This window comes from Tetrao urogallus (genome assembly GCF_951394365.1).
Source record: "Tetrao urogallus genome assembly, chromosome: 25".
NCBI classification, from domain to species: Eukaryota; Metazoa; Chordata; class Aves; order Galliformes; family Phasianidae; genus Tetrao; species Tetrao urogallus.
Window position 1 is genome coordinate 293,481 of NC_136838.1, and position 15,681 is coordinate 309,161.

The following is a 15,681-nucleotide window of genomic DNA, read 5'->3' on the forward strand; positions in this document are numbered from 1 at the left end:
CTCTGCACATCTCCAATGGACATGCCTGGAGAAGATCACCTACGCAGGCAATAAATGGCTTGTGCTGTGCTTCACTGCTTTGTGCTCTTGGAAGACTCTGATTTGTTTTGCCCTTTCCTAACCCCCAGGTATCAGGAGGGCCCGGCTGGCTTTGCTGCGGAACCTTATCACCCCACAGTCTGAAGACTTGGGGGAAAAGCCCAGCAGCTCCGTAGCTGCCAAGGGAAGACTTCATGCCCTGGCCTTCATACAGCCCGGCTCTCCCCGCTCTGCTCTGCTCTCCTGGCATCCCCTGCAGCCCCTGCGCTGCGACAAACACGAGCGCGGCTCGGGCCCAACGCCCTCCCTGCTGCACGCCCTCTCACGGCCCCATGTGCTGCACCCACACCACTGCCCCAGCCCCGCAGCCCTCCTGCAGGCAGCGCAGCCCCACGCACCGGGCTCGGCCCCAGCCCCGAGGAGCTGATGGAGGTGACTCGGCCCCCGCTGCATCCACACCCAAACCTAACACGCACTAACCGCTCCTCGATACTCCGTTTCCCTCCTTTGCAGCCAGCTCCTTGGCTGCACGCAGCCCGACAATCCGCTCTTTCCTCTCCAGCAGTGCAGCAGGCAGGCGGGCAGGCAGGCAGGCAGGCAGCAGAAGACAGTGCCGTGTAGCACGCTGGACCCAGTGCACCGTGCAGGCTCCTTCGTGGAAGGAGGAAGACGCCAACGCGCCAAGCCAAAATGGCAGGCAGACACTCTTGACGTGCGGCCTCTGCTCTCCTCTCCTCTCTCGGGCTCCGGCTCACCAAGGTGCCCTCGCAGCACCCAGACGCTCAACACGCGGCGCTGCCCATGACGCGCTCAAAGCCATTGCAGCTGAAGCAGCGCAGCACGGCTCGCTGCCCTCCCGGCTCACGCCTGAGCTCTGGGCCCAAGGCGCGCTCACCTGCAGCCCTCCCGCTGCCCTCTCCTCCTGCCCCACTCCCAGCGCTGCTCTTCACACCAGCCCACCCGCACTTGAACTCCTCGCGGCTCAACGGGAGGCTGACGTGCAGGCCACGGCTGCCCGCAGCTGCAGCTGGCCTTCCCAGGGCAAGCAGGAACAGTCAGTGCTACACAAGGCTGAAAAAGCCACCAGGGAAGCTTGAGTGACGAGCTCAAGGGGCTGAGTGCAGGGACACCTTTCTTCCTCGCGCGCTGCTTCCTCTCCTTTTCTTTCTCTCAGTCCTCACAGAGCAAGCTGATGCTCACACTCTTCGCTAGCAGTTACGCTTTGGCTGAAAGGCCACCACTTGGCAAGACCAACATGGAAACGCGGGAAAAGCAGCTCCATCTCCAGGGAGGGACGTGAAGCCGGCCGGTTCATCGCCCTGCCGCTGCCAGCCCAAGCCAGGCATGTTTTGACCAGCTACTGAAAGAGGCAGCACCAGGTGTAACAGGTTTGTTTCCCTTTTATTTTAAACTAAGGGATTTGGGTTGCCTTTTGTAGATATGTCAACAGACAATAAAATAGCCTGGATACCGCTCGTGACCAGCCACATGCGGTAAGTTCACCTCATCATCAACATTCTGAAACAGCTATCGAGCTGAAGGACCCTGAAGGAACGCAGCGTCCCCAGCTCTTGCCAGACATGAAATCCCGCACAGGCAAAGTCTGATTTGTTTGTCACGCATCAGAAGCCCTTCCAGCTTCCTCAGTTCCTCTCCAATGTCCGGGCAAGGGAAAGCACGGCCACGCCACAAAACCAGACGTACAGTCCGCTGCCTTTGCAGCACCTCTCAGCAAGCATTCCCGCTGCTTCCTTTGGCCTTTGAGGCTTATCGCTCAAGCCCTCACCGTTTCTTTTTGCTTTCCTTCTTGGCTTTCTTGCTTAGCTGTGCAGCACTTGCCTTTGGTTTCTTCACCGTCTCCCAAGTCTTAGACTCCAAGCCGTCCCAGTCCTACAGGAATCAATTCACAAACAGTCAGGGAACTTTCTGACAATTGCCCCACAGCTCGCTTTGGGAGCTCAAGTCACCTGACTGGGCAGCTCTGGGTGCCAGTGCTGCAAATTGCCTTCCTGACATCAGGGCACAACAGAAACTCCACCTCTGTCTTCTTCCCAAAAATCCCACGTAACCTACAGTCTACAGGCCTTTCCCGCAAGGCAGTCCCTGCACAGGGGGGCGCCCTGCCTGGCGCTCACAGCAGCAGCAGCACGATAAGATGAGCTTGCACCTCCAGGCTCCTGGCGTGCCACCAGGAACAGCACGCACGCCAAAGGAAGCACAGAACAAACTGCCGCACTCTCAGCAATGCCGGGGCGCGCTACCGTAGGCAACGGCTCCAGCTTGTTCCCTCCCAGCCCATTTCCTCTGCATTTCTATCAACCTCTATCAAACAGAGCGCTACTTACTGTCTCTGGGCACTTGGAAACTGGCAGGATTATGGCCCACACGCACACAAGCTGGAAAACGGCTCCAAAGAAGAGGCCGTAGCGCAGCACGTTCTCCATCAGCGTGGGCTCAGGGGTCTCAGGGGGCGAGAAATGCAGCTCAGCGGCCATAGCGCACACAGCCTGCTGCTCTGCTGCTCTCCAGGAGGCTGCTTTCTACAAGGGGGAAATCATCGAGAGCCATCATTCCATTCGTGCGCCCCGACGGTGTGACTTCCTGCTAGCAAAAACTCCCAGCCTGACTCAGAGACGTGCTCTCAAGATATCCTTGGTCTTCCGACCCAACCACAAGGAGGGACGCCAAACTTGCATTTCAGCAAGAGCTGAACAGGCAAGAATCAACTTCTCCCTGAGCTTGATCGCACATGCACGACCACTGCGTCATGAACACTAACAACAATATTATTCATACCAGCAGTTGCACATTCGCATCTACCTGGGAACGTACGTGTTCACGGCCTTGCTGCTGCTGCTGTGCCGTACGGCACCAAGCACAGCAATAAAGCACGCAGAAAGCCCATCTGCTGAGGACAGGGGGATGAGCTGGGCTCACGCCTAAGCACTGCTTACTGCAAAGGAAGGCACACCTACCTGGCAACGGCCACGCAGGATGCTCGAGACACAGTCACACACTGTTCTCCTGAGGCCCAGCGCAATGTCGCAGCCACTCACACTCTGCTCCTCGACGGTCTGCAACACAAAAGTCACAAGCTGGAAATTCAATTAATCCAAGATGCCATCGGGCCTCCGTGCTCACGGCACTCGCACTCATGTCTTCGGACCATCAATCAGGCGTGTGCTTACCGAGTGAGCGCTGCTCACTTCCACTTGACACGAGCAATCTACCCCTAACTGTCAAGTATGAACAGGAACCTATGCCTAACACTAAAACACTACAAGTAACCTATGCCTAACTCTAACATAAGAACAGGAACCTATGCCTAACACTAAAAGACTACAAGTAACCTATGCCTAACTCTAAAATATGAACAATAACCTACTCCTAACACTAGAACGCGAACAATAACCTACTCCTAACACTAACACTAAACTTAACACTAAAATCAACAAGCAAACCAGGGACGGGGACATAACAGAGTGAAGATGGAGCTGGGGGCCCGCAGAATTGGCTCCAGAGGAGGCTCGGAGGAGGAGCAGATGGTAACTCATGCCACCCAGCTAATGCTGGGGGCGGGGGCCGCGCAGCGGGTAAGGAGCCGAGCGCCTGGACCAGCGGCGGTGGAGCTGTGATGGCGCCGATGCGGGGCCTGGCACGGTGGTGTGGTGCCAGGCCAGCTGTGCCGCAGGCGGATCCACCTCCATGGGCTCCTCTGGAGGTGGATCCACCTCCATGGGCTCATCCAGAGGTGGATCCACCTCCATGGGCTCCACGGAGGTGGTCACAGCGCTGGTCCAGGCGCGATGCAAACGCACTCTCTTCTCCTTCCTCCTCCGCTTGATGGTCAAGGCGGCCCCCCTCCTCCTCTTCGCTACTGGGGCCCCCAGCTCTCCCTTCCTATTGGAAATAGGGCAAGCTTCGCCCCTCGCTCTCTTTGCTCCTGACATGGCTGCCAGAGCTCACAGAGGCGAGTGTGTTGGCCGGGGCAGCGGTGACCAAGGTGACGGCTGTGATGCGGCGAAGGTTCTAAAATGGCAGCCGCACTGCTGGCAATGGCGTTCCACATAGCATGAGGAGGGGGCTGGAGGACAGGGCACGGGACAGCAGCTAGAAGGCGCTCCCTGTGCCCAGCGGGCAGCCCTTCTCTCCGGCAAGCAAGAGGCCACAGAGGAGCCGGCCCCGAGAAAAGGGCCCTCGGCCTCCTTCATCCTCTCCCTTCTTCCACACGCGAATCTGTTGGGGCTGGGACACGCAGCACACAGCGCCATGTTCAGGGGCCTCCCGAGCCCAGCGCCAACAACAGCAGGCTCCAAAGCGCACCTCACCACGCCTGCCTCCTGGCACACACAAGCTCCGCTTTCCACCTTAGCATCCAGCGCCTCTTCTTGCGCCTCACGGCTGGGGATTCAACCATTCCCTACCATAAATACGGCCAGCTGCATTTTCACTACAATCACTCTGACTCCATTCCACATCCGCGCACAATGCTGGCACACACACACGGGGCCACCCTGGCTCACCGATGCTTCGCGGGGACCCGCACAACAGCATGAGCAAAGCAGGCAGAAACGTGCCGTGCTCCTGACTGATGGCAGTCTGAAAATCTCCCTCTCCCTCTCCCTCCCCCCACTCTACTAAGGCACCAGTTCTCCCAAGCAACAAACACAATCACACACGACGGCAGCCCTGGCTCGTCCCGAGAAGGGACGTCCACAGGAAGCACATCTTCACAAACCTTCTTCCAGCTCCGCGCCCTCCGGCCAACACAGCACCCACGCGCCTTGCTCCACTGCCCGCCCGGGCTTTGCTGCCTACAACTAGGCCCTACGGGGCCTCCTCCTTCACACACCCGAAACACCAACAAAGCTCCGCACTCGCACGGCCTTCCCTGAGAGGAAGCTGCCCCCCGACCCCGCAGCACTCGCCGGCGCCGCACGCATCGCCTCTGCGTGCCGGCAGCACCGCCAGCTCCTCCCCCGAGCGCCCCTCCATGCCCCATGCCCCCGCACCGAGGCCCGACCCCGTTCCCAGCACACAGCCCGCTCCTCCCGGCCCCGCTCACCGGCCCGCCGCCGCCATGCCGCGCTGCCCCGGAAGTGCTCTCCGCCGGCACGAAGCACTTCCTGCCCCGGCCCTACCAACCGCCTGCGGCGTCACGGTGCTAAGGGCGGCCTGGGGGCGGCCCGGGGCCTGGACGAGGGGGACGGGCAGCTGGGGGGGTCCGCTGCCGGATTCCCCTCGGGTGGCGCCGGCGGCATGCAACTCGTCTTCTCCTTTTCTTCCTTTTCCCTTTTCCCCCTTTTGCTTTCCTTTGCCTTTCTTTTCTTTTCTTTTCTTTGCCTCGCTTCTCTTTTCTCTTCCTTTCCTTTTCTCTTTCTCTCTTCCCCTTCACATTTCCCTTTTCCTTTCCTTTCATTTCTTACTTTCTCCTCCTCCCCTCCCCTCCCTTCCGTTTGCTTTCTGTCCACACGCACTCTGCACATCTCCAATGGACATGCCTGGAGAAGATCACCTACGCAGGCAATAAATGGCTTGTGCTGTGCTTCACTGCTTTGTGCTCTTGGAAGACTCTGATTTGTTTTGCCCTTTCCTAACCCCCAGGTATCAGGAGGGCCCGGCTGGCTTTGCTGCGGAACCTTATCACCCCACAGTCTGAAGACTTGGGGGAAAAGCCCAGCAGCTCCGTAGCTGCCAAGGGAAGACTTCATGCCCTGGCCTTCATACAGCCCGGCTCTCCCCGCTCTGCTCTGCTCTCCTGGCATCCCCTGCAGCCCCTGCGCTGCGACAAACACGAGCGCGGCTCGGGCCCAACGCCCTCCCTGCTGCACGCCCTCTCACGGCCCCATGTGCTGCACCCACACCACTGCCCCAGCCCCGCAGCCCTCCTGCAGGCAGCGCAGCCCCACGCACCGGGCTCGGCCCCAGCCCCGAGGAGCTGATGGAGGTGACTCGGCCCCCGCTGCATCCACACCCAAACCTAACACGCACTAACCGCTCCTCAATACTCCGTTTCCCTCCTTTGCAGCCAGCTCCTTGGCTGCACGCAGCCCGACAATCCGCTCTTTCCTCTCCAGCAGTGCAGCAGGCAGGCGGGCAGGCAGGCAGGCAGCAGAAGACAGTGCCGTGTAGCACGCTGGACCCAGTGCACCGTGCAGGCTCCTTCGTGGAAGGAGGAAGACGCCAACGCGCCAAGCCAAAATGGCAGGCAGACACTCTTGACGTGCGGCCTCTGCTCTCCTCTCCTCTCTCGGGCTCCGGCTCAGCAAGGTGCCCTCGCAGCACCCAGACGCTCAACACGCGGCGCTGCCCATGACGCGCTCAAAGCCATTGCAGCTGAAGCAGCGCAGCACGGCTCGCTGCCCTCCCGGCTCACGCCTGAGCTCTGGGCCCAAGGCGCGCTCACCTGCAGCCCTCCCGCTGCCCTCTCCTCCTGCCCCACTCCCAGCGCTGCTCTTCACACCAGCCCACCCGCACTTGAACTCCTCGCGGCTCAACGGGAGGCTGACGTGCAGGCCACGGCTGCCCGCAGCTGCAGCTGGCCTTCCCAGGGCAAGCAGGAACAGTCAGTGCTACACAAGGCTGAAAAAGCCACCAGGGAAGCTTGAGTGACGAGCTCAAGGGGCTGAGTGCAGGGACACCTTTCTTCCTCGCGCGCTGCTTCCTCTCCTTTTCTTTCTCTCAGTCCTCACAGAGCAAGCTGATGCTCACACTCTTCGCTAGCAGTTACGCTTTGGCTGAAAGGCCACCACTTGGCAAGACCAACATGGAAACGCGGGAAAAGCAGCTCCATCTCCAGGGAGGGACGTGAAGCCGGCCGGTTCATCGCCCTGCCGCTGCCAGCCCAAGCCAGGCATGTTTTGACCAGCTACTGAAAGAGGCAGCACCAGGTGTAACAGGTTTGTTTCCCTTTTATTTTAAACTAAGGGATTTGGGTTGCCTTTTGTAGATATGTCAACAGACAATAAAATAGCCTGGATACCGCTCGTGACCAGCCACATGCGGTAAGTTCACCTCATCATCAACATTCTGAAACAGCTATCGAGCTGAAGGACCCTGAAGGAACGCAGCGTCCCCAGCTCTTGCCAGACATGAAATCCCGCACAGGCAAAGTCTGATTTGTTTGTCACGCATCAGAAGCCCTTCCAGCTTCCTCAGTTCCTCTCCAATGTCCGGGCAAGGGAAAGCACGGCCACGCCACAAAACCAGACGTACAGTCCGCTGCCTTTGCAGCACCTCTCAGCAAGCATTCCCGCTGCTTCCTTTGGCCTTTGAGGCTTATCGCTCAAGCCCTCACCGTTTCTTTTTGCTTTCCTTCTTGGCTTTCTTGCTTAGCTGTGCAGCACTTGCCTTTGGTTTCTTCACCGTCTCCCAAGTCTTAGACTCCAAGCCGTCCCAGTCCTACAGGAATCAATTCACAAACAGTCAGGGAACTTTCTGACAATTGCCCCACAGCTCGCTTTGGGAGCTCAAGTCACCTGACTGGGCAGCTCTGGGTGCCAGTGCTGCAAATTGCCTTCCTGACATCAGGGCACAACAGAAACTCCACCTCTGTCTTCTTCCCAAAAATCCCACGTAACCTACAGTCTACAGGCCTTTCCCGCAAGGCAGTCCCTGCACAGGGGGGCGCCCTGCCTGGCGCTCACAGCAGCAGCAGCACGGTAAGATGAGCTTGCACCTCCAGGCTCCTGGCGTGCCACCAGGAACAGCACGCACGCCAAAGGAAGCACAGAACAAACTGCCGCACTCTCAGCAATGCCGGGGCGCGCTACCGTAGGCAACGGCTCCAGCTTGTTCCCTCCCAGCCCATTTCCTCTGCATTTCTATCAACCTCTATCAAACAGAGCGCTACTTACTGTCTCTGGGCACTTGGAAACTGGCAGGATTATGGCCCACACGCACACAAGCTGGAAAACGGTTCCAAAGAAGAGGCCGTAGCGCAGCACGTTCTCCATCAGCGTGGGCTCAGGGGTCTCAGGGGGCGAGAAATGCAGCTCAGCGGCCATAGCGCACACAGCCTGCTGCTCTGCTGCTCTCCAGGAGGCTGCTTTCTACAAGGGGGAAATCATCGAGAGCCATCATTCCATTCGTGCGCCCCGACGGTGTGACTTCCTGCTAGCAAAAACTCCCAGCCTGACTCAGAGACGTGCTCTCAAGATATCCTTGGTCTTCCGACCCAACCACAAGGAGGGACGCCAAACTTGCATTTCAGCAAGAGCTGAACAGGCAAGAATCAACTTCTCCCTGAGCTTGATCGCACATGCACGACCACTGTCTCATGAACACTAACAACAATATTATTCATACCAGCAGTCGCACATTCGCATCTACCTGGGAACGTACGTGTTCACGGCCTTGCTGCTGCTGCTGTGCCGTACGGCACCAAGCACAGCAATAAAGCACGCAGAAAGCCCATCTGCTGAGGACAGGGGGATGAGCTGGGCTCACGCCTAAGCACTGCTTACTGCAAAGGAAGGCACACCTACCTGGCAACGGCCACGCAGGATGCTCGAGACACAGTCACACACTGTTCTCCTGAGGCCCAGCGCAATGTCGCAGCCACTCACACTCTGCTCCTCGACGGTCTGCAACACAAAAGTCACAAGCTGGAAATTCAATTAATCCAAGATGCCATCGGGCCTCCGTGCTCACGGCACTCGCACTCATGTCTTCGGACCATCAATCAGGCGTGTGCTTACCGAGTGAGCGCTGCTCACTTCCACTTGACACGAGCAATCTACCCCTAACTGTCAAGTATGAACAGGAACCTATGCCTAACACTAAAACACTACAAGTAACCTATGCCTAACTCTAACATAAGAACAGGAACCTATGCCTAACACTAAAAGACTACAAGTAACCTATGCCTAACTCTAAAATATGAACAATAACCTACTCCTAACACTAGAACGTGAACAATAACCTACTCCTAACACTAACACTAAACTTAACACTAAAATCAACAAGCAAACCAGGGACGGGGACATAACAGAGTGAAGATGGAGCTGGGGGCCCGCAGAATTGGCTCCAGAGGAGGCTCGGAGGAGGAGCAGATGGTAACTCATGCCACCCAGCTAATGCTGGGGGCGGGGGCCGCGCAGCGGGTAAGGAGCCGAGCGCCTGGACCAGCGGCGGTGGAGCTGTGATGGCGCCGATGCGGGGCCTGGCACGGTGGTGTGGTGCCAGGCCAGCTGTGCCGCAGGCGGATCCACCTCCATGGGCTCCTCTGGAGGTGGATCCACCTCCATGGGCTCATCCAGAGGTGGATCCACCTCCATGGGCTCCACGGAGGTGGTCACAGCGCTGGTCCAGGCGCGATGCAAACGCACTCTCTTCTCCTTCCTCCTCCGCTTGATGGTCAAGGCGGCCCCCCTCCTCCTCTTCGCTACTGGGGCCCCCAGCTCTCCCTTCCTATTGGAAATAGGGCAAGCTTCGCCCCTCGCTCTCTTTGCTCCTGACATGGCTGCCAGAGCTCACAGAGGCGAGTGTGTTGGCCGGGGCAGCGGTGACCAAGGTGACGGCTGTGATGCGGCGAAGGTTCTAAAATGGCAGCCGCACTGCTGGCAATGGCGTTCCACATAGCATGAGGAGGGGGCTGGAGGACAGGGCACGGGACAGCAGCTAGAAGGCGCTCCCTGTGCCCAGCGGGCAGCCCTTCTCTCCGGCAAGCAAGAGGCCACAGAGGAGCCGGCCCCGAGAAAAGGGCCCTCGGCCTCCTTCATCCTCTCCCTTCTTCCACACGCGAATCTGTTGGGGCTGGGACACGCAGCACACAGCGCCATGTTCAGGGGCCTCCCGAGCCCAGCGCCAACAACAGCAGGCTCCAAAGCGCACCTCACCACGCCTGCCTCCTGGCACACACAAGCTCCGCTTTCCACCTTAGCATCCAGCGCCTCTTCTTGCGCCTCACGGCTGGGGATTCAACCATTCCCTACCATAAATACGGCCAGCTGCATTTTCACTACAATCACTCTGACTCCATTCCACATCCGCGCACAATGCTGGCACACACACACGGGGCCACCCTGGCTCACCGATGCTTCGCGGGGACCCGCACAACAGCATGAGCAAAGCAGGCAGAAACGTGCCGTGCTCCTGACTGATGGCAGTCTGAAAATCTCCCTCTCCCTCTCCCTCCCCCCACTCTACTAAGGCACCAGTTCTCCCAAGCAACAAACACAATCACACACGACGGCAGCCCTGGCTCGTCCCGAGAAGGGACGTCCACAGGAAGCACATCTTCACAAACCTTCTTCCAGCTCCGCGCCCTCCGGCCAACACAGCACCCACGCGCCTTGCTCCACTGCCCGCCCGGGCTTTGCTGCCTACAACTAGGCCCTACGGGGCCTCCTCCTTCACACACCCGAAACACCAACAAAGCTCCGCACTCGCACGGCCTTCCCTGAGAGGAAGCTGCCCCCCGACCCCGCAGCACTCGCCGGCGCCGCACGCATCGCCTCTGCGTGCCGGCAGCACCGCCAGCTCCTCCCCCGAGCGCCCCTCCATGCCCCATGCCCCCGCACCGAGGCCCGACCCCGTTCCCAGCACACAGCCCGCTCCTCCCGGCCCCGCTCACCGGCCCGCCGCCGCCATGCCGCGCTGCCCCGGAAGTGCTCTCCGCCGGCACGAAGCACTTCCTGCCCCGGCCCTACCAACCGCCTGCGGCGTCACGGTGCTAAGGGCGGCCTGGGGGCGGCCCGGGGCCTGGACGAGGGGGACGGGCAGCTGGGGGGGTCCGCTGCCGGATTCCCCTCGGGTGGCGCCGGCGGCATGCAACTCGTCTTCTCCTTTTCTTCCTTTTCCCTTTTCCCCCTTTTGCTTTCCTTTGCCTTTCTTTTCTTTTCTTTGCCTCGCTTCTCTTTTCTCTTCCTTTCCTTTTCTCTTTCTCTCTTCCCCTTCACATTTCCCTTTTCCTTTCCTTTCATTTCTTACTTTCTCCTCCTCCCCTCCCCTCCCTTCCGTTTGCTTTCTGTCCACACGCACTCTGCACATCTCCAATGGACATGCCTGGAGAAGATCACCTACGCAGGCAATAAATGGCTTGTGCTGTGCTTCACTGCTTTGTGCTCTTGGAAGACTCTGATTTGTTTTGCCCTTTCCTAACCCCCAGGTATCAGGAGGGCCCGGCTGGCTTTGCTGCGGAACCTTATCACCCCACAGTCTGAAGACTTGGGGGAAAAGCCCAGCAGCTCCGTAGCTGCCAAGGGAAGACTTCATGCCCTGGCCTTCATACAGCCCGGCTCTCCCCGCTCTGCTCTGCTCTCCTGGCATCCCCTGCAGCCCCTGCGCTGCGACAAACACGAGCGCGGCTCGGGCCCAACGCCCTCCCTGCTGCACGCCCTCTCACGGCCCCATGTGCTGCACCCACACCACTGCCCCAGCCCCGCAGCCCTCCTGCAGGCAGCGCAGCCCCACGCACCGGGCTCGGCCCCAGCCCCGAGGAGCTGATGGAGGTGACTCGGCCCCCGCTGCATCCACACCCAAACCTAACACGCACTAACCGCTCCTCAATACTCCGTTTCCCTCCTTTGCAGCCAGCTCCTTGGCTGCACGCAGCCCGACAATCCGCTCTTTCCTCTCCAGCAGTGCAGCAGGCAGGCGGGCAGGCAGGCAGGCAGCAGAAGACAGTGCCGTGTAGCACGCTGGACCCAGTGCACCGTGCAGGCTCCTTCGTGGAAGGAGGAAGACGCCAACGCGCCAAGCCAAAATGGCAGGCAGACACTCTTGACGTGCGGCCTCTGCTCTCCTCTCCTCTCTCGGGCTCCGGCTCAGCAAGGTGCCCTCGCAGCACCCAGACGCTCAACACGCGGCGCTGCCCATGACGCGCTCAAAGCCATTGCAGCTGAAGCAGCGCAGCACGGCTCGCTGCCCTCCCGGCTCACGCCTGAGCTCTGGGCCCAAGGCGCGCTCACCTGCAGCCCTCCCGCTGCCCTCTCCTCCTGCCCCACTCCCAGCGCTGCTCTTCACACCAGCCCACCCGCACTTGAACTCCTCGCGGCTCAACGGGAGGCTGACGTGCAGGCCACGGCTGCCCGCAGCTGCAGCTGGCCTTCCCAGGGCAAGCAGGAACAGTCAGTGCTACACAAGGCTGAAAAAGCCACCAGGGAAGCTTGAGTGACGAGCTCAAGGGGCTGAGTGCAGGGACACCTTTCTTCCTCGCGCGCTGCTTCCTCTCCTTTTCTTTCTCTCAGTCCTCACAGAGCAAGCTGATGCTCACACTCTTCGCTAGCAGTTACGCTTTGGCTGAAAGGCCACCACTTGGCAAGACCAACATGGAAACGCGGGAAAAGCAGCTCCATCTCCAGGGAGGGACGTGAAGCCGGCCGGTTCATCGCCCTGCCGCTGCCAGCCCAAGCCAGGCATGTTTTGACCAGCTACTGAAAGAGGCAGCACCAGGTGTAACAGGTTTGTTTCCCTTTTATTTTAAACTAAGGGATTTGGGTTGCCTTTTGTAGATATGTCAACAGACAATAAAATAGCCTGGATACCGCTCGTGACCAGCCACATGCGGTAAGTTCACCTCATCATCAACATTCTGAAACAGCTATCGAGCTGAAGGACCCTGAAGGAACGCAGCGTCCCCAGCTCTTGCCAGACATGAAATCCCGCACAGGCAAAGTCTGATTTGTTTGTCACGCATCAGAAGCCCTTCCAGCTTCCTCAGTTCCTCTCCAATGTCCGGGCAAGGGAAAGCACGGCCACGCCACAAAACCAGACGTACAGTCCGCTGCCTTTGCAGCACCTCTCAGCAAGCATTCCCGCTGCTTCCTTTGGCCTTTGAGGCTTATCGCTCAAGCCCTCACCGTTTCTTTTTGCTTTCCTTCTTGGCTTTCTTGCTTAGCTGTGCAGCACTTGCCTTTGGTTTCTTCACCGTCTCCCAAGTCTTAGACTCCAAGCCGTCCCAGTCCTACAGGAATCAATTCACAAACAGTCAGGGAACTTTCTGACAATTGCCCCACAGCTCGCTTTGGGAGCTCAAGTCACCTGACTGGGCAGCTCTGGGTGCCAGTGCTGCAAATTGCCTTCCTGACATCAGGGCACAACAGAAACTCCACCTCTGTCTTCTTCCCAAAAATCCCACGTAACCTACAGTCTACAGGCCTTTCCCGCAAGGCAGTCCCTGCACAGGGGGGCGCCCTGCCTGGCGCTCACAGCAGCAGCAGCACGGTAAGATGAGCTTGCACCTCCAGGCTCCTGGCGTGCCACCAGGAACAGCACGCACGCCAAAGGAAGCACAGAACAAACTGCCGCACTCTCAGCAATGCCGGGGCGCGCTACCGTAGGCAACGGCTCCAGCTTGTTCCCTCCCAGCCCATTTCCTCTGCATTTCTATCAACCTCTATCAAACAGAGCGCTACTTACTGTCTCTGGGCACTTGGAAACTGGCAGGATTATGGCCCACACGCACACAAGCTGGAAAACGGCTCCAAAGAAGAGGCCGTAGCGCAGCACGTTCTCCATCAGCGTGGGCTCAGGGGTCTCAGGGGGCGAGAAATGCAGCTCAGCGGCCATAGCGCACACAGCCTGCTGCTCTGCTGCTCTCCAGGAGGCTGCTTTCTACAAGGGGGAAATCATCGAGAGCCATCATTCCATTCGTGCGCCCCGACGGTGTGACTTCCTGCTAGCAAAAACTCCCAGCCTGACTCAGAGACGTGCTCTCAAGATATCCTTGGTCTTCCGACCCAACCACAAGGAGGGACGCCAAACTTGCATTTCAGCAAGAGCTGAACAGGCAAGAATCAACTTCTCCCTGAGCTTGATCGCACATGCACGACCACTGTCTCATGAACACTAACAACAATATTATTCATACCAGCAGTCGCACATTTGCATCTACCTGGGAACGTACGTGTTCACGGCCTTGCTGCTGCTGCTGTGCCGTACGGCACCAAGCACAGCAATAAAGCACGCAGAAAGCCCATCTGCTGAGGACAGGGGGATGAGCTGGGCTCACGCCTAAGCACTGCTTACTGCAAAGGAAGGCACACCTACCTGGCAACGGCCACGCAGGATGCTCGAGACACAGTCACACACTGTTCTCCTGAGGCCCAGCGCAATGTCGCAGCCACTCACACTCTGCTCCTCGACGGTCTGCAACACAAAAGTCACAAGCTGGAAATTCAATTAATCCAAGATGCCATCGGGCCTCCGTGCTCACGGCACTCGCACTCATGTCTTCGGACCATCAATCAGGCGTGTGCTTACCGAGTGAGCGCTGCTCACTTCCACTTGACACGAGCAATCTACCCCTAACTGTCAAGTATGAACAGGAACCTATGCCTAACACTAAAACACTACAAGTAACCTATGCCTAACTCTAACATAAGAACAGGAACCTATGCCTAACACTAAAAGACTACAAGTAACCTATGCCTAACTCTAAAATATGAACAATAACCTACTCCTAACACTAGAACGTGAACAATAACCTACTCCTAACACTAACACTAAACTTAACACTAAAATCAACAAGCAAACCAGGGACGGGGACATAACAGAGTGAAGATGGAGCTGGGGGCCCGCAGAATTGGCTCCAGAGGAGGCTCGGAGGAGGAGCAGATGGTAACTCATGCCACCCAGCTAATGCTGGGGGCGGGGGCCGCGCAGCGGGTAAGGAGCCGAGCGCCTGGACCAGCGGCGGTGGAGCTGTGATGGCGCCGATGCGGGGCCTGGCACGGTGGTGTGGTGCCAGGCCAGCTGTGCCGCAGGCGGATCCACCTCCATGGGCTCCTCTGGAGGTGGATCCACCTCCATGGGCTCATCCAGAGGTGGATCCACCTCCATGGGCTCCACGGAGGTGGTCACAGCGCTGGTCCAGGCGCGATGCAAACGCACTCTCTTCTCCTTCCTCCTCCGCTTGATGGTCAAGGCGGCCCCCCTCCTCCTCTTCGCTACTGGGGCCCCCAGCTCTCCCTTCCTATTGGAAATAGGGCAAGCTTCGCCCCTCGCTCTCTTTGCTCCTGACATGGCTGCCAGAGCTCACAGAGGCGAGTGTGTTGGCCGGGGCAGCGGTGACCAAGGTGACGGCTGTGATGCGGCGAAGGTTCTAAAATGGCAGCCGCACTGCTGGCAATGGCGTTCCACATAGCATGAGGAGGGAGCTGGAGGACAGGGCACGGGACGGCAGCTAGAAGGCGCTCCCTGTGCCCAGCGGGCAGCCCTTCTCTCCGGCAAGCAAGAGGCCACAGAGGAGCCGGCCCCGAGAAAAGGGCCCTCGGCCTCCTTCATCCTCTCCCTTCTTCCACACGCGAATCTGTTGGGGCTGGGACACGCAGCACACAGCGCCATGTTCAGGGGCCTCCCGAGCCCAGCGCCAACAACAGCAGGCTCCAAAGCGCACCTCACCACGCCTGCCTCCTGGCACACACAAGCTCCGCTTTCCACCTTAGCATCCAGCGCCTCTTCTTGCGCCTCACGGCTGGGGATTCAACCATTCCCTACCATAAATACGGCCAGCTGCATTTTCACTACAATCACTCTGACTCCATTCCACATCCGCGCACAATGCTGGCACACACACACGGGGCCACCCTGGCTCACCGATGCTTCGCGGGGACCCGCACAACAGCATGAGCAAAGCAGGCAGAAACGTGCCGTGCTCCTGACTGATGGCAGTCTGAAAATCTCCCTCTCCCTCTCCCT

General features: G+C 58.8%; 3 protein-coding genes across 3 annotated transcripts; all 3 read right to left on the minus strand.

Annotated features, from left to right (window-relative positions):
- Nucleotides 1–1,821: 1,821 nt before the first annotated feature.
- Nucleotides 1,822–2,534, minus strand: LOC306955351 (protein MANBAL-like; the record flags this gene model as incomplete). The annotated part of the gene is made up of 2 exons (XM_079546620.1): nt 1,822–1,929; nt 2,385–2,534. The coding sequence occupies 2 exons, from the start codon at nt 2,532–2,534 to the stop codon at nt 1,822–1,824; spliced, it is 258 nt and encodes an 85-aa protein (XP_079402746.1).
- A 4,798-nt stretch (nt 2,535–7,332) lies between these two features.
- Nucleotides 7,333–8,045, minus strand: LOC306955375 (protein MANBAL-like; the record flags this gene model as incomplete). The annotated part of the gene is made up of 2 exons (XM_079546648.1): nt 7,333–7,440; nt 7,896–8,045. The coding sequence occupies 2 exons, from the start codon at nt 8,043–8,045 to the stop codon at nt 7,333–7,335; spliced, it is 258 nt and encodes an 85-aa protein (XP_079402774.1).
- A 4,793-nt stretch (nt 8,046–12,838) lies between these two features.
- LOC306955334 (protein MANBAL-like) lies at nt 12,839–13,551 on the minus strand (the record flags this gene model as incomplete). Its single annotated transcript, XM_079546602.1, has 2 exons — nt 12,839–12,946; nt 13,402–13,551. 2 exons carry the CDS (start codon nt 13,549–13,551, stop codon nt 12,839–12,841), a joined length of 258 nt encoding a protein of 85 aa, XP_079402728.1.
- Between the last annotated feature and the right edge of the window lie 2,130 nt (nt 13,552–15,681).